At 42.3% G+C, this 19153-nt stretch overlaps 1 protein-coding gene across 2 annotated transcripts in view; it reads left to right on the forward strand.

Moving 5' to 3' along the window:
- Positions 1–19153, forward strand: part of LOC106577489 (TBC1 domain family member 14) — an 85220-nt gene that overhangs the window by 43066 nt on the left and 23001 nt on the right. Inside the window, exons 1-2 of one of the 2 annotated variants that reach the window (XM_014155523.2) lie at positions 4356–4871; positions 15690–15817. In XM_014155523.2, coding sequence (XP_014010998.1) covers positions 4869–4871; positions 15690–15817 — 131 coding nt within the window. In that variant the 5' untranslated portion in view covers positions 4356–4868. Of the gene's footprint in view, positions 1–4355; positions 4872–15689; positions 15818–19153 lie in introns of those variants that run through there. The other variant, XM_014155520.2, reaches the window with a different exon arrangement.

Here is a 19153-nt window from a genome sequence, read left to right on the forward strand (position 1 = left end):
CACAGTCTTGAAGGAGTTCCCACGTATGCTGAGCACTTGTTGGCTGCTTTTTCCTTCACTCTGCGGCCCAACTCATCCCAAACCGTCTCAACTGGGTTGAGGTCGGGTGATTGTGGAGGCCAGGACATCTGATGCAGCACCATCACTCTCCTTGGTCAAATAGCCCTTACACAGCTTGGAGGTGTGTTGGGTCATTGTCCTGTTGAAAAACAAATGATAGCCCACTAAGCGCAAACCAGATGGGATGGCGTACCGCTGCAGAATGCTGTGGTAGCCATGCTGGTTAAGTGTGCCTTGAATTCTAAATAAATCAGACTGTCACCAGAATAGCACCCCCCCCCCCCCCACTATCGCCCCACCTCCTCTATGCTTCACGGTGGGAACCACACATGCGGTGATCATCCGTTCATCTACTCTGTGTCTCACAAAGACCCGGTGGTTGAAGCCAAAAATCTCAAATTATCAGACCAAAGGACATATTTCCACCAGTCTAATGTCCATTGCTCGTGTTTCTTGGTCCAAGCAAGTCTCTTCTTATTGGTGTCCTTTAGTAATGGTTTCTTTGCAGCAATTTGACCATGAAGGCCTGATTTTTATGCAGTCTCCACTGAACAGTTGATGTTGAGATGTGTCTGTTACTTGAACTCTGTGAAGCATTTATTTGGGCTACAATCTGAGGTGCAGGTAACTCTAAGGAACTTATCCTCTGCAGCAGAGGTAGCTCTGGGTCATCCTTTCCTGTGGTGGTCCTCATGAGAGCCAGTTTCATCATAGCGCTTTTTGCGACTGCACTTGAAGAAGCTTTCAAAGTTCGGATTGACTGACCATGTCTTAAAGTAATGATGGACTGTCGTTTCTCTTTGCTTATTTGAGCTGTTCTTGCCATAATATTGACTTAGCCCTATTTGGTAAAAGACCATCTTCTGTATTTCACCCCTACCTTCTCACAACACAACTGATTGGCTCAAACACAATAAGAAGGAAAGAAAATTCCACAAATGAACTTTTAACAAGGCACACCTGTTAATTGAAATGCATTCCAGGTGACTTCCTCATGAAGCTGGTTGAGAGAATGCCAAGAGTGTGAAAGTGTGCAAAGCTGTCATCAAGGCAAAGGGTGGCTACTTTGAAGAATCTCAAAATATATTGTTTAACCTCTCTGGGCTAGGCGGGACGAATTCGTCCCACCTACGTAACAGCCACGGCTATCCTGTGGCGCGATTTTCAAAACCTTAAAAATCCTATTACTTCAATTTCTCAAACATATGACTATTTTACAGCCATTTAAAGATAAGACTCTCGTTAATCTAACCACACTGTCCGATTTCAAAAAGGCTTTACAACGAAAGCAAAACATTAGATTATGTCAGCAGAGTACCAAGCCATAAATAATCAGACACCCATTTTTCAAGCCAGCATATAATGTCACCAAAACCCAGAAGACAGCTAAATGCAGCACTCACCTTTGATCTTCATCAGATGACAACCCTAGGACATTATGTTATACAATACATGCATGTTTTGTTCAATCAAGTTCATATTTATATCAAAAACCAGCTTTTTACATTAGCATGTGACGTTCAGAACTACTTCCGGGGAATTTACTAACAGTTTGCTAAATTACTCACGATAAACGTTCACAAAAAGCATAACAATTATTTTAAGAATTATAGATACATTACTCCTCTATGCACTCGATATGTCCGATTTTAAAATAGCTTTTCGGATGAAGCACATTTTGCAATATTCTAAGTACATAGCCCGGCATCACAGGGCTAGTTATTTAGACACCCACGCAGTTCAGCCTTCACCAAAATCACATTTCCTATAAGAAAAATGTTCTTACCTTTCTTGTTCTTCGTCAGAATGCAGTCCCAGGACTTCTTCTTCAATAACAAATGTAGGTTTGGTCCCAAATAATCCATCATTATATCCAAACAGCGACGTTTTGTTCGTGAGTTCTAGACACTATCAGAATGGTAATCCACGGTCACGAGCATAGTGCATGGCGTGACAAAAAATGTCTAAATATTCCATTACCGTACTTCGAAGCATGTCAACCGCTGTTTAAAACCATTTATCTCGTAGAAAAGCGATAATATTCCGACCGGGAATCTGCAATAAACTAAACAGCCGAATTAAAATACTCCACGGGGGCTAATCGCGCACGCGCCTCACTCCATTGTCACCTAATGGGACACTTGAATAAGATGATAATCTGTTTCAGCCTGAGGCTGCCTCGTCAACCTTCATGATTTTCCCGCGTCCTGAGAGCCTATTGGAGCCCTGGGAATTGTCACGTTACAGCTAAGATCCTTACTTTTCAATAAACAGATGCAAGACGCACGACTCCTTGTCAGACAGGCCACTTCCTGCATGAAACCTTGTCAGGTTTTTGCCTGCCATAGGAGTTCTGTTATACTCACAGACACCATTCAAACAGTTTTAGAAACTTTAGGGTGTTTTCTATCCAAACCTGAACAATAATATGCATATTCTAGCTTCTGAGTTGGTGTAGGAGGCAGTTAAAAATGGGCACATATTTTTTCCAAAATTCTCAATACTGCCCCCTAGCCCAAACAGGTTAACACTTTTTTGGTTACTACATGATTCCATAGTTTTTATGTCTTCACTGTTATTCTACAATGTAGAAAATAGTGAGTAGGTGTGTCCAAACGTTTGACCGGTACTGTATATTCACTACTGTTCGAAAAGCACTTTTTTTGTCCATTAAAATAACATCAAATTGATCAGAAATACAGTGTAGATGTTGTAAATGACTATTGTAGCTGGAAACAGTTGATTTTATAATGGAATATCTACATAGGCGTAGAGAGGCCCATTATCAGCAACCACCACTCTTGTGTTCTAATGGCACATTGGGTTAGCTAATCCAAGTTTCATTTTAAAAGGCTAATTGATCATTACAAAACCCTTTTGCAATTATGTTAGCACAGGTAAAAACTGTTGTGCTCATTAAAGAAGCAATAAAACTGTCCTTTAGACTAGTTGAGTATCTGGAGCATCAGCATTTGTGGTTTTGATTACAGGCTCAAAATGGCCAGAAACAAAGCACTTTTTTCTGAAACTCATCAGTCTATTCTTGTTCTGAGTAATGAAGGCTATTCCATGCGAGAAATTGCCAAGAAACTGAAGATCTTGTACAACGCTGTGTACTACTCCCTTAACAGAACAGCGCAAACGGTCTCTAACCAGAATAGAAAGAGGAGTGGGAGGCCCCAGTGCACAACTGAGCAAGAGGACAACTACATTAGAGTATCTAGTTTGAGAAACAGAAACTTCTAGGGTTGACTGTTTGCCTTCAGGAACAAAGCTTTACTATTAACTGGTGGGTCTGAGTTGACCCAGGTTTGAAATTGTACCACTTTCCTGCTTTAAGTTTTACCACAATTTTCCATCATCGTATCCAACTCCCATGTTAGTGTGAGCTATGAGGTGACATCATTACCTGGGGTCCTCCAATTTAAACAGGCCAAAGAGTCACTTGACTACAACTATAGGCCACTATCCACCATTTGATCCTTTCAGTGGGTGTGGACAGAAACTGGAGTCCTCCTGCTAGCCAGGTGAGCTCTGTATATCTACCCCAGACAGCCTCTCCCCCGTTAACCCAATCTAGCCTTAGGCATTCTCATCTCCTGCGGTGGTAACCTTATCCCTGGTGCCGGGTCTCAGATGGCTATATTTTCAGCACCTGCCTGGAAGCCATTGTCTTGCCATGGCAAGCCCTGCCTGATGGCAGGGGGTGGGCCTAATGTCCCTTGGACGAGGACTAATGAGTTTCTGTTTTATTAGTCTACTGTTGTATTTATTCTGCTTTATTGCGCTGTCACACTATAGGCTGTAATTCAACTGTCGAGCTTTACATTTCTAATTCTCAGCGTTCCGGTGTTGTAAGTCAGGATATTTCTCTTGGTAATATGTCTGCGGGGCGGTGAAGCCTACGTGTTCATTTTCATCCCCCAGAAACAGTCACTGGTTGCCTGCAGGAAATGTTATTTATTCGCAACCAGGAGTGGTTGATTTCAATTTAAACACGCATGAACATTCTGGGTTAATTCAGACAAATATTGTTCACACTGTAAACAATTTTCCCAGTGGGAGTGTTCTGTATTGTCCTGTATGTTTCATAGCCCTCCTTGTCCCACCGGTACCTAGCTGTCAATCACCTGGGAGTCAGCCAATCCCTGTTCCCCCTTTATCCCTGGGCCACCCTCCTCTGAGGCTAGACAGAGTTGCTGGACACAGGAGAACTGGCTATAATTTGAGAGGGAGACAGTGAGGAGGAATGAAATAGAGAGGGGGAGAAGAGCGAGGGGAAAAAAAGCTCCACACAGCACATGACCCAAGGCATTGCTGTTAGAGCGCCGAGAAGATGGATTGTTATAGCAGACAGGAGGATTGGATGAGAAATGGATCCTGTATCAATTAATCTGGGATTAATTAGAGTGCCTGGCTGGGCACAGGAGATTAGTGTGCTCCTTTTCAGCGCAGCGACGGTGAACAATAGAGCACGGCAGTGCTGATTTGCCTACACACACACTGAAAAGAGATCGGATCCTCTGTGTTCTGCACTGACGCGTGGCCTCTGTGTAGCGTCATTGTGCGTGCTGGGAAGGAGAGAAGCAAGGAGGGAGGGGAGTGAGAGAGAGCGGTATCATGCTGCCGCTGATGCATCAGCTCCAGCTCAGGGTGTGTCCCATCGGCAGGCCCGCTGTCCCCCTGACCTCTTCATCCTCGTCCTCTGTGTGGGCTGTGGCCGGGCCAACGGGAGCAGCCATGACGGTTTGTGAAGTTTAGCCTGCCCCCCGGGTTGGTCTGGGTGTCTTTACGGAACTGCAGCGCTCATGGTGAGTGAGCTGGTGTGTGTGTGTGTGTGTGTGTGTGTGTGTGTGTGTGTGTGTGTGTGTGTGTGTGTGTGTGTGTGTCAGCTCGAGGGTGAGGGGGCGAGCGCAGCAGTCTACCGCCTCTCTTTTAGTCTCTTTCCCCGTCTGACAGTAGGAGAAATGATGGAGTAGAAAGACGAGGAATGATGGAGTGAGCAAGAGACCTCATCTCTCTTAGGTGAAGAAGTATGTGTGTCGTTTCTTTTTAAAGCTTCTGTTGACCGATCTTCCTGTATTTGATTTGTCCAGCAGTGTATTCATTGAAATACGACCTGTCTGTGAAATGCAACAACATTGTCTTTTTCTGCAAACTCATGTTTTCCCTGTAAAGTGTCTGGTGTTTGTCTATTCGCCCTCTCTGTGGTCCGTGGGAGGAAGGCATGACACGTGAAAAGTGCTGAAATATTCAGCTCAGTGCAGCTCAGGAATGCCAAGCTGGGAGACAGCGTGGTCTCTCTGCGTTCCCTGCTAAAAAGTGTGTCAAGGGGTTTCCTTGTTATTTGTCTCTCCCAACTGAAAAGAAATAAAGCAGATTAATTTCAGAGGAAGGATGAGTGTGTTTCTTTGAGTCAGTGTTTGACGACTCTGCAGTAGCTTTATGATGATCATAGCTCTCAATTTTAGCTCCCAACTAACACAATTCTGCATGCAGCTCTGTGGGTTGTAGACAGTGATTGCTGGTCAAAATATTGTCAGCCCTTTTGTCAGTCCATTACATAAGCAATTTCATCATTGACACAAAGGGTCTTTTGTGTTTTTCCTCTCGACTCTGTTTATTAAGAGGGAAGACTGTAATTTCATGATCTCCTCTTTTATACAGTAGTTATAGCTCTGTGTGTGTGTGTGTGTGTGTGTGTGTGTGTGTGTGTGTGTGTGTGTGTGTGTGTGTGTGTGTGTGTGTGTGTGTTTAGGTTGTGATTTGATGTATTATTGTCTTGCTGGCAGGCTGTTTACTGTCTGTGTTGACTGTCACTGTCTCGGCTCAGACTGGCCCTGCCTACCTCTTGGGTGTCGGTCTGGAGTGATGTTCTGCTCCTTTGGGAGAGGCCGAGGGCTCTTTTCAGTTTTCACAAATGGCAAACAGCCCACAGACAGAGACCACTCTGACACACGCACACCCTCTGGGTCTCTCTAACCTCTCTCTTCATGGGAGTAGGAAGGAGAATGTAGAGTGCTCAATCCTGACCCAGTGTAGTAAATGGCCTGCATGTGCACTAGACTAGGGGATGTTGAACTCAATGAAAAGTAGTGGATTGGAAGGAAGGGCACCCTACTGCTGTGGTCTTTTTCATGATTGCACAAAAACCATTCATTTGTATTACTCTGTCCTGTGTAGTAGTAGACTATTACAATATAACTTTATTGATCTCCTTTTTTGCTAGATAACGTTAGCTAGCGCTAGTTGGTTGTACCTGCTTTTTCTCAATTTTCTTTTTAAATAGAGCTAACATGTTTTCAACACTTCCTTCCATGATTGAGCAAAACTAATTTTATGTTGTCTTTCTGCAGCAGACATATAGTGAGCAATATGTTTGGAACATCAAATTGCAATAAAACTGCAGTATCGAATCACAATACCTATAGAATCATGAGAATTGCAATACATATCGTATCGGAACCTACATCTTTTGATAGTATCTTATCGTGAGGTCCTTATCAATTTCCAGCCCTAGTAACCACTAGACCCTGTACTGTCTGTTTTGCTTATTGCTAGTGATGCACCGATATGACATTTTTGGCCGATACTGATATCCGATATTTTCCTTGCCAAAAAAAAACGATACCAATAACCGATATAAAAAAAATTGCGGCCTTTTAAGCGTTCTAGTACAGTTAAATAGTTAACACACACACACGGACGCAGCGGTCTCAGGCACGGCATCTCAGTGTAAGAGGCGTCACTACAGTCCCTGGTTCGAATCCAGGCTTTATTTTATTTAACTAGGCAGGTCAGTTAAGAACAAATTCTTATTTTCAATGACGGCCTAGGAACAGTGGGTTAACTGCCTTGTTCAGGGGCAGAACAACAGATTTGTACCTTGTCAGCTCAGGGATTCGAACTTGCATCCTTTCGGTTACTAGTCCAACGCTCTAACCACTAGGCTACGCTGCCGCCCCGCTGCCACATCCAGCCGTGATTGGGAGTCCCATACGGCGGCGCACAATTGACCCAGCGTCGTCCTGGCCTTTATTGTAAATACGAATTTGTTCTTAACTGACTTGCCTAGTTAAATAAAGGTTACACACACCACACTGACCAAAAAGTTATTTAGTTGTCATTTACGCATGTCCCCATTACCAGTAAAACATAATCAAAATCTATTTCTTTCACTTACTTGTTGTGCGGTTTCGTTGTTCAGTCGTTTCATTCTCAACCAGGATTTCTATGGAACGCCGTTTGGGTCTTTGCTATGGAACGCCGTTTGGGTCTTTGCTATGGAACGCCGTTTGGGTCTTTGCGTGTCATAAAAGAAACAATGACCAGTAGATAACAATATTTGATGTGTCAAATAAGCTTGTTGACCAATCAGGACCTGCATGTCACATAATCATGTAACACATTCATACATTTTTTACATAGTTATTACACATTGATTACACTATCACTTGTATTTCATGTCACAACGATTCATCAATACGTATGCTATGATGCTGGTGAAGTTGTCTCGCGCACCAACAGTGCTGGTCATAAAAATAAAAAGCTAGCTAGCTCATGGATGCAAAACAACATCTGTTTCAGTAGCAATAGTTAGTTAGCTAGTTAACTAATATATAGCTAGGTGTCATCTAAAATAACCCTAATTTATAAGATTAATGGTGATTAGACACATCTATGTGAAGCGAGCCACAATAAGGATTAGCCACAATTGTGGACTTTGCAGTTAGCCTTCAAAATAAAAGTATGGCATAATTCTACTGTTTGTATTAATTTGCATCACTGTCAATGGCATACTTTTTTTTTGAAGGCAAACCGCAAATTCCACTATTGTGGCTAGCTTCATAACACATAACCAAGTCCGGTTGAGCCTCACTAGCCAGATGAAGCTAGCTGGCTGCTTATAACGTTAGCTTTGGGCCACAGGGTTAAGTAGCTGGCTAGCTATTTATTTTCATGAACTGAAGCTCAATTTCAATTGGTGAACAACAAGTGGCAAACTAGCTAATACTTACTCACAAGGATTCCTAAATCATTGCTAAGAATAATGAAAAAGACTACAGTTTCTACTGGTCATTGTTTTCAGGCTGGTTGTATTGGTGCTAGCTAGGTACCAAGCTAAAGCTAGCTACCCCAGATGTTGCGGTTTAACAAATAATGCTTTATTACCAACACGGTATTATAAACACATCGTTCGTAGCCGACATTTGCTTGTTTGCAGACTTTTTTTGTACAGCTTTGACAGTGCTATTGTATCTTTTTTTACACACAAAGACCCAAACGGCGTTCCATAGTATGCATGTCGTGAAGCTAATAGCATTGAAGCTATTACTGTGTAACTCCGGTAGGACAACATCTGGAAAAATAGCTCACTTTGTAGTGTGTACCGGTGCTCGACCAGTCGGCGAAAGCCAACATCACCCACGACAGAACGGTTGACTGTCAATGGCAATGAATTCCATTGTTTTTGCTTTAATGGATTTCGCCTTTTGAGTTGTCTCGCTGAAATGTTCTTACTCTTTCAAATGACTGCTCAACTAGTTGACTGCTCGCTCCACACAGCAGACATTGTGGGCTAGGTTATGAATGCTGTGTTGCACGTGTAGCTCAAAATTTTACGTGGTGTCATTATGGCCTGTACCTACGTTTATATAGCTATGCACGTCAGCTTTGACATCGGTTTTGCACATTAAACTAGACATCGGCTGATACCGATGTTGGCATTTTTAGCTAATATCGGCCGATTCCGATATGTTCACCGGTATATTGTGCATCCCTACTTATTGCTTAGTTTCTCCTTTTCTAAATACCATCACTCAGAACACTGAGCCATGGAACCAGGCAGACTGGCCAGGCATGCAAACAGACACAGAGAGCCACTTACATCATCAGGAAATGAAAGTTAATGAAACCATAGATCTAAAACCTTGGCATAATGATGCATGTTCCCTGGAAACAGGTAACCCTGGGATACCGTTGCCACCTGAGCCTAGGCTAATTAAACAGCACAAAGAGCAGAGCTTGTCAGTTCATTGTGATTGTGTTAGCTGAAATGCTAAGCTAGGCCATTCCAGTAGCGAGCAGAACAATCTGTTTGGTAAATGTGTTGTTTACTATGGTCCTAAGCAGAGATAATGTGCTTAGCTTGTCTCTCAGCCTGTGAGTGGTGAGAAAGCAGAAGTAGAAGGAATACATTTTTATATTTTTTATTTAACCTTTATTTAACTATAGCTCAGTTGGTAGAGCATGGTGTTTGCAATGCCAGGATTGTGGGTTCGATTCCCACGGGGGGCCAGTACGGAGAGAAAAAAATATATATGTAAAAGGAAAAAAAAATGTATGAAATTTATGTATGCATTCACTACTGTAAGTCGCTCTGGATAAGAGCGTCTGCTAAATGACTAAAATGTAAATGTAAACTAGGCAAGTCGGTGAAGAACAAATTCTTATTTACAATGACGGCCTACCCAGGCCAAACCCAGACAACGCTGGGCCAATAGTGCGCCACTCTAACAGGATGTGATCTCCCCTCTTTCACTCACTCACTCACTCACTCACTCACTCACTCACACACGGCTTGAATTTCATTTCACCTTGCTAGTGGCACCTGCAATGCCGCTGAAGAGGTGTCAGATTTCAACCCCCCTTCTCCCTCTTCCGCTCCCCTCCTCCCATTCTCTCAGTAGTGCAGGCTCACGGCTTCTCCCCCATCCCCTGGCTAGCAGGCAAGGCTTCCTCCCTAGTTGCCGACAGGACTCAGGGAGAGATGGAGAGAGATTTGCGACTCCCTTTTCTCAGTGGTCCCTTTTTCTTCCCCCTTTCTCTGTCTCCTCTCTCTCCTTTCAATCAGTCACCACTGTGTTGTACCAACTCTCTCTTCTGAGCAGCCCTGTGGTCTGAGCAGCCCTGTGGTCTGAGCAGCCCTGTGGTCTGAGCAGCCCTGCCTAGCCCTGCCTCTCAGCAGCCACAGGCTTACAGTACTGTGAAAAAGTATTTGCCCCCTTTCAAATTTTCTTTACTTTTGCATATTTCGATACTGAATGTTATGAGATCTTAAACCAAAACCTAATATTAGAGGGAACCTGAGTGAACAAATAACACAACAATGACATACTTATTTCATAAACAAAGTTATTCAACACCCAATGCCCCTGTGTGAAAAAGTATTTGCCCCCTTACACTCAATAAATAACTGGTTGTGCCACCTTTAGATGCAATGACTCCAACCAAACGCTTCCTGTAGTTGTTGCTCAGATTCTCACGTCACTGTGGAGGAATTTCGGCGCACTCTTCCATGCAGAACTGCTTTTACTCAGCAACATTTGTGGGTTTTCAAGTATGAACTGCTCATTTCAAGTCCTGCCACATCACAATTGGGATTAGGTCTGGACTTTGACTACGCCATTCCAAAACTTCAATTTTGTTGCTTTTTAGACATTTTTATGTAGACTTGATTTTGTGTTTTGGATCATTGCCTTGCTGCACGACCCAGCTGCACCTCAGCTTCAGCTCACAGATAGAAGGCCTGACATTAGAATTCTCAGAGCAGAATTCATGGCAAGTCGTCCTGAGACAGCAAAGCATCCCCAAACCATCACACTACCACCATCAAGCTTGACCATTGGAACAGTGTAAGGTTTTTACTGTGGAATGCAGTGTTTTGTTTTTGCCAGGCATAATGAGACCCATGTCGTTCATGTGGTTGCTGTCATTGCAGCTGAAGGTGGCACAACCAGTTATTGAGTGTACGGGGGCAATTACTTTTTCACGTAGGGGAATTGGGTGTTGCATAACTTTGTTAATTAAATAAAATAAGTGTATATTTCTGGGGTTATTTGTAAACTCAGGTTCTCTTTGTCTAATAATTAGGTTTTGGTTGAACATCTGATAGCATTCATTATCACAAATATGCAAAAATAGAGAATATCAGAAAGTGGGCAAATACTTTTTCACGGCACTGTATCTCTGAATCACCAGCTCAACTCCTGTCTAGCATACAGCACATGGACTTGGGTGGGCCAGGATTTTCCATCACTCAATTGTGTATCTTTCCTCATCGATCCACCAATCCCCATCTCACTTTTGCCATCCATTGCGCACTCCTTTTCTCTTTTATTTCTACCACTCTGTGTCACCACCTCTCTCTCTATATATCTCTCTATCTTTCTATAGGACACAGCACTCTGAGAACTCCGCCTCCTAATTTCCCACCAGTGCAGTGGCCCTCTTTGTCGGTAGTGATAAGGGGAACTAAATCAGTGGGCTCTGGCCCTCATTCACGCCTGGCATCCTCCTTTTAAGACCATTAAGATTAGGCTACCCCACTTTGCACATTACCCAGTGTGGGGTGGGCCACTCTGAAGAAGGGCCCTTTACAATGACACTTCAAACATTGGAATCTGTTACTCCCCGAACAGATTTATACTATAATAGTTTTTTTCTTATTCATTAAGAATTCATAGACTTGTAGCTGGCCTGAGTGTGACAGGGCGTATAGCCAACAACATAATGAATGCCTGACCAACATCCAAAACAAGAACACAACAACACCTTTTACTACAGATGAAGTGTCCCTTCTCAATATGGAAAACATACTGGTTATGATAAACCAACTCAGTGGCCTTGTAGTTAGTGTCTGTCCAGAGGTTGGGAGTTCGATCTCCGGCCGAGTCATACCAAAGACTGTAAAAATGGGACCCGATGTATCTCTACTTGGCTCTCAGCATTAAGGAGATAGATTGTGGGTAAGGCCCTGTGATAGACTAGCGTCCAGGGGGTGTACTTGTACATCAAGCTGCCTCACGCTACAGAAACAGGATGACTGGGCTAATCAATGTTATGTCTAAAAGCACCAACACAGAGCTAACCGGATCCAGGCTGCAGTCTTTTGTGCTGTATGGCCACACACACCAGGGTTTCCATTAGTCATGCTACGACAACAGGCTATCATTAAATGTTAAGACTGTTATATTATCAAATCAATTCTCTGTGTAATTATTCCGTGATTTAACAAATCACGGAATAGTAATTAACTAGGAAGTCGGGGCACCACGGGAAAATGTTGTTTATAGTTGCAATTTCACGAATTTAATATTTTATCTTATTGATTAGTCTCATATTAATGGATTATTACCTCCTCAGTCATTCCTGAATGTTGCAAACCATTGGATATTTGCACGACCCCTAGCATCAAGAATCAGCGATTTTAAACAAATTGGCTTAATTATTTATTTACTAACTAATCAATCACAGAAACACACTGACATGATACACTGAACAGTCCCTAGAGGGCTAAGCCGATATGACGGCTTGATAGACAAAGGGGTGGGACCAGCTCAAGAGCGAGAAACTCAGTGGACCCACGTTGACTACACTACACTCATGGACGTGCTCATACTTTGAACATGAACGACCACTCATTCTAAAATAAATTGCAATTTGCATATTTACGAGTGTATGCCTTTGTTGTCGCTCTGCGATCGCCGGTCTGTCTGCTGGATAGTCAATCAACAAGAAAGTCTCTGGTTTGTCCACCAGAGCTCAAAGTCTGTCGTAGTTGGAGTTTGTTATAATGGATACGTCAGAGTACCATTCAGTCGTTCGAGAGAATGGATGCGTTTACCAGACTAAAGTATTTAAACAGCTGCAGTCTGAATAATTTGTTTTTAGTTTGTGGATTTCTTAACCATTTCCGTGTGTGGATGATCTCCACGTTCTCTGGTCTTTTCAACATGTAGCGACAGCTTCCATGTTTTCTGGTCTAATGTAAATTTTGTCGGAAGTGGGTTTTATACTGGAGTAGAAAAGGGGGCATTCCATGATGCCTTGTAATGTCTGCTCACAGGGCGTGGACACTGACTGATCCTCAGTTACTATGAAAAACAATTCTAATTTAGAAGACTAAGATCACATTATCTTTCCAAAAGTATTCCTATACTCAATCATTCCTATACTCAATCATCATCTGAATTATTGTATACAACATTCAGATGCAAACCCCATAATTGAGAAGTGTATACCAACAAAGAAACAGTAATGTGTCTCCTGTCCTTCATGAGGTCACCAAATGAAACAAACTCAACATTACTGTTCCTTAAGTGTCCACGGACCACTCCAACTGCTTGGAATACTCCAACTACTCGCCATTCAAGTGCATAGGCAACTATGCAGGCTTCAGGGCATCACACGCCACTTTGCAATGAGCTGGAGGCAGTATGTATTTTGAAAACATATACTTAATTGTTTGAAACCTGAAGGTTTTACTACATATTATATTATGTCTTACCTTTCTTCAAAGTAGCCCAGCCAAAATCTAACCAAACGTGCAGGCAATTATTTTACAAAGACTTCCATATGCCATTGAAGCCAGTAGCCGTTTTCAAATCAACTTTCTCATTGTACAGTAGCCAAATGCACAATCCTAGTCATATTAGCGACCCATGCTAGTTGATGCATATTTAGAGCTTCCGTTTTTCAAAATTTTGAACAGATATATTAATCTGTCACAAATTGTGTTTTGCCGCTAATTGCATTATAAACAACCATTTGTGCGTAGGCTACTGCCTCGTGCGCATTGCTGCGCTTATAATGTGAAGACATAATAGTGTATCAATATTGTATTCTAAATGTTCTGATCTGTTGCAGGAGCTTCATTGCTTACAAAAGAAATTGGGATTTAGCCTAGGCTTACTGGTTGAATGAATTTGGGATCTATTGACCCACAACTGTCCCAGAGTCTGTTTGGAATAGGCTATTTCTTTCTCGCACAGAAAGACAAGCTGACCAACAGAATAGGTCAGATTTTCTACTATGGGGGATAGTAGATTGTTATTTTGCTGCTCTTTACTTGTCTGGTTGGCTGAGGAAAAGTCAATGTGGGCAGTTATTCTAACATAGGCAGCACATGGGTTTCAAGTTTAGGGAAGATCATTTTCACCCTTTTCACCATAGAATGGCACCTTTTATAATAAAGCATTCCATCCTTGTATTTGCAGACTTCTGTAACAGCCTTCTATTTCTGAAGTGATTATTAGATAGGATATTCATAATTTAGGCAAAAGATATCTCAATCACTGTTTGCAAAAAAGTGTTCAATGCAGCGCGTAGTGGCTTAGAGTAGGCTATAGGCCAACGTTTCTTCTCCTTGGCACAGGAAAAGGTTGGCGTTTTAAACACATTTCCTTCAATTCTACTACACTTTATATGACTGGAGACCATCTTTTTTAATATGACAAAAATTACAAGGTAGCCTACTCTGCTGACACTGACAAACAGATCAATAAAAAATAAGAAGTCTGATCAGGCCTGATATTTTGGGATTTTAGGGGCAGGGCCATTTGGGCTTCAAGAGGTGCCCAATCTGCCAATCTGCAAGTCAAATTGATTTGAAAACTGAAAAATGCTAGCTGTTGTTTTAAGAAAAACAGAAGTGTATGTAAATGTAAATACAAAATTAATTAGCTTACATGTCAAAGTGTAGGGGATACGCATAGGGTATTGGCTACAGTCTGTCATGTCCAGACCAATGCTGACAGGAGGGAGGCGCCAGAAAATGTAGCAGGCTAAACTCATTGTTCATCAGAATTCAATAAGAATGGAGCACGCCGTTGTATCCGGGCTGCATTTTCTGTTAAGGTGAATTGCCATAAACAAAATGTGATTTCTGTCATTCTGTGAACCGTGGGTGGACACCCTAATCATGTTACACAACCATTTCATATGGGTCCGGTAAATTTCTATAATGTCTGGTAAATTCAGATTTTCCGAACGAAAACCTTGTCCGTGTTTAAATGCTCCCATGGCTGGAGGTCTAATGGTCAGTGTGTCTCGCACCCCACTCTGAGCCACACAGGAGGCGTGACAGGGACACACTCATTAGATAGGTGCCGCTAAGGGCCAAAGGGCTGTAGTCAGGCTTCTAGCAGGGGTGTGTGGAAAAAAAGTGTGTGTGTGTGAATGGACCGTGGGACAACATAAAGGTCTTTAGAGGAAATTAAATGTCAGACACCTAGCTTTTTTCCTTTACCAGACTCTACTCTGCTCTATATTGGTTTTAATAAGATGCTTCTAGTTTTCAATTGGTTCTGAGGCCCCCAGGTCTCAGACATGTCATTTTACCAAACCATGGATCTGCATACCAATCCCATTGAGGTTGAGTTTGATTATGACTTATAAAATGTAATATGAAACAACTGAACAACTACTGAGCCATTAGATTTCAATTAGACTTTCCTGTTTGTTCAATCGGGTGAATAAACCCAAGCGTCTGATTTGATATTTCCCTGTAGCTCCGTTGGTAGAGCATGGTGTTTGCAACACATGGCGTTTGCAACGCCAGGGTTGTGGGTTCGATTCCCACGGGGGGCCAGCACAGAAAAAATGAAATGTATGTATTCACTACTGTAAGTCGCTCTGGATAAGAGCGTCTGCTAAATGACTAAAATGTAAAATGTAATTGTACCTTTGAATATTTGTGTTTTTGTGAGCGTGCATGCGGTTTTTGTCTAAAGGAATATGAAACTAAAAGTGGCAGATACGACCTTGGCAAATTAAACCAGTTTCTCTCGTGACACGTGATGTTCCACTGTACGTTTGTGTTAAGTATGCGTTTGTTTTGTCTGTTCTAGGAATATGAAACTAACAGTAGCAGAGATGGACCTGGCCACAGTCCCCCATCTCCCAGACAGAGTGTGAGGAAGAATCTGGACTTTGAACCCCTCTCCACCACAGCACTTATACTGGAGGACCGCCCTGCGTATGTACCACACAGACACACACACACACGCACGTATATGCTGGAGGACCACACTGCGTCCGTATCTCACATCTACACACACACCCACCCACGTGTATGCACAGAAACACACTTATACACTGGAGGACTGCGCTGCGTAAGTACCACACACACACACCAAGAACAGAGCAGCTTCTCACTGAGGCAGGAAGGAGTTAGTGGCGTTTCTTCTGAGTCATGGATCCGAATTGCTTTTCCCTTTGTTGTACTGAGTACATATGGGATTGACTGTCTAGCCAGGATCAATATGAGACCAGCCCAGCTCTCTCCCTGCTCTCTGCCGTGCTGCCCTCAGGGTCGATGACTTGGATGGGTTGCTCTCTTTCCCTTTTTCTCATACACACAGTATACAAAACCATTGCCCTTTCCATGATATACACTGACCAGATGAGTCCAGGTGAAGCTATGATCCCTTATTGATGTAATTTGTTAAATCCACTTCAATCAGGAGGAGACGGGTTAAAGTAGTATTTTTAAGCCTTGAGACAATTGAGACATGGATTGTGTGGATTTATGTGTGGCATTCAGAGGGTGAAAGGGCAAGACAAAATATTTAAGTGCCTTTGAACGGGGTAGTAGGTGCAAGGTGCACCGGTTTGTGTCAAGAACTGCAACGCTGCTGGGTTTTTCCACGCTCAACAGTTTCCTGTGTGTTCGGAGGTTTTTAAACCACCCGATACAATTGCAATCAGTCGATATAATAGACATCCATCATCAGACATCAAGCGATATGAATCAGACAGTGGGGTGCTGCCTGACCCACTAGTTGGTCAGAAGGTTCAAATCAACGTTTCATATCGTGGCGTTAGATGTACTGTAGATCGAATTGCAACCAAGAAATGTTCTTCCCTACTATGGGTCATATTAGCGAGCTATCCCAGGGTAAAAACACTTAAAAATCCGTTCCGTACCTTTGGCGAAGGGAAAGGATATCAGAAGATCTTCTAGTTTCAGTTACAGCACAATACAAAAATGTCATTACCGCCTACTCAGAAATGACGATATGGAAGGTTGATTTGAACCTGACCAACTAGTCTGATTCATATGGCGTGATTTCTGATGATTGTTCTCGATTATATCGACTGATTTGGTTCTGTATGGGGTTTTTAAACAACTAATTGACCTACATCCGTTCAATTATTTTAATTCCATTTCGTTTGTTTTTCTTTCTGTGCTCTCAATGTGTACTTCCTCTAGAGAGAAATCAGACCAAGCGCAAACTGTGCAATGTAGTAGGGAGTTGTAGTTTCCAACAGGCCAATTTTCTACATAGTTTAGTGCAGAAAATGTGGTAAATGACTATAATCTATTGCACACATACTTGTCTGGAGAGGGAGAGAAGAGAAATTAATGCACGATCTAGAGGATATAGAGCAGTTGCTTCTTGAGGTATCTCTACCTGAAAATACATGATCTACAGTGGCTTGCGAAAGTATTCACCCCCTTGGCATTTTTCCTATTTTGTTTCCTTACAACCTGGATTTAAAATGTATTTTTTGGGGGGGGTTGTATCATTTGATTTACACATGCCTACCACTTTGAAGGCTCAAAATATGTTTTATTGTGAAACAAACAAGAAATAAGACAAAAAAACAGAACTTGTGTGTGCATAACTATTCACCCCCCCAAAGTCAATACTTTGTAGAGCCACCTTTTGCAGCAATTACAGCTGCAAGTCTCTTAAGGTATGTCTCTATTAGCTTGGCATATCTAGCCACTGGGATTTTTGCCCATTCTTCAAGGCAAAACCGCTCCAGCTCCTTCAAGTTTGATGGGTTCTGCTGGTATACAGCAATCTTTTAAGTCATACCACCGATTATCAATTGGATTGAGGTCTGGGCTTTGACTAGGCCATTCCAAGACATTTAAATGTTTCCCCTTAAACCACTCGAGTGTTGCTTTAGCAGTATGCTTAGGGCCATTGTCCTGATGGAAGGTGAACCTCCATCCCAGTCTTAAATCTCTGGAAGACTGAAACAGGTTTCCCCCAAGAATTTCCCTGTATTTAGCGCCATCCATCATTCAATTAAATTCTGACCAGTTTGCAAGTTCCTGCCGATGCAAAACATCCCCACAGCATGATGCTGCCACCACCACCTTCACAGTGGGGATGGTTGTTCTCAGGGTGATGCGAGGTGTTGGATTTGCGCCAGACAGCATTTTCCTTGATGGCCAAAAAGCTCAATTTTAGTCTCATCTGACCAGAGTACCTTCTTCCATATGTTTGGGGTGTCTCCCACATGCCTTTTGGCGAACACCAAACGTGTTTGCTTCTTTTTTTTTAAGCAATGGCTTTTTTCTGGCCACTCTTCCGTAAATCCCAGCTCGGTGGAGTGTACGGCTTAAAGTGGTCCTATGAATAGATACGCCAATCTCCGCTGTGGAGCTTTGCAGCTCCTTTAGGGTTATCTTTGGTCTCTTTGTTGCCTCTGATTAATGCCCTACTTGCCCTGTCCGTGAGTTTTGGTGGGCAGCCCTCTTGGCAGGTTTGTTGTGGTGCCATATTCTGTCCAATTTTTAATAATGGATTTAATGGTGTTCTGTGGGATGTTAAAAGTTTGATATTTTTTTTATGTCCCAACCCTGATCTGTACTTCTCCACAACTTTGTCCCTGACTTGTTTGGAGAGCTCCTTGGTCTTCATGGTGCCGCTTGCTTGGTGGTGCCCCTTGCTTAGTGGTGTTGCAGACTCTGGGGCCTTTCAGAACAGATGTATGTGACACTTAGATTGCACACAGGTGGACTTTATTTAACTAATTATGTGACTTCTGAAGGTTATTGGTTGCACCATATCTTATTTATTGGCTTCATAGCAAAGGGGGTGAATACATATGCACGCACAAGTAAAAAAAATAATAATTTCACTTCACCAATTTGGACTATTTTGTGTATGTCCATTCTATGAAATCCAAATATATATATATATTTTTTAATTTACAGGTTGTAATGCAACAAAATAGGATAAACAAGTAAGTGATTGATGGTTAGTATTCAGCAGTCAAAGTATGCCTTATTTACTTTGAAAAACTACTGAAAACGTGATTTTGTCAGACAGCATAGGCAGCAACTCAATAGTTAATGAGATGATGACTTGGAATGAAATTATAAAGTCATCAAATAAATAAAATATACACAACTTAAATATTTTATTAAAGTAACCTTAAGTGATAAACTCTAATGGGCAGTCACTACCATCATGGGACTTTAATTAATTGTTTTATTCTGTGTTACAGCATTCAACCCACATAATGCATAGTGCATTTTATGTATAAAGGTCCCGCACAGTCTTTTTTTTAC

Source organism: Salmo salar, chromosome ssa18 (genome assembly GCF_905237065.1).
Source record: "Salmo salar chromosome ssa18, Ssal_v3.1, whole genome shotgun sequence".
In the NCBI taxonomy this organism is placed as follows: domain Eukaryota; kingdom Metazoa; phylum Chordata; class Actinopteri; order Salmoniformes; family Salmonidae; genus Salmo; species Salmo salar.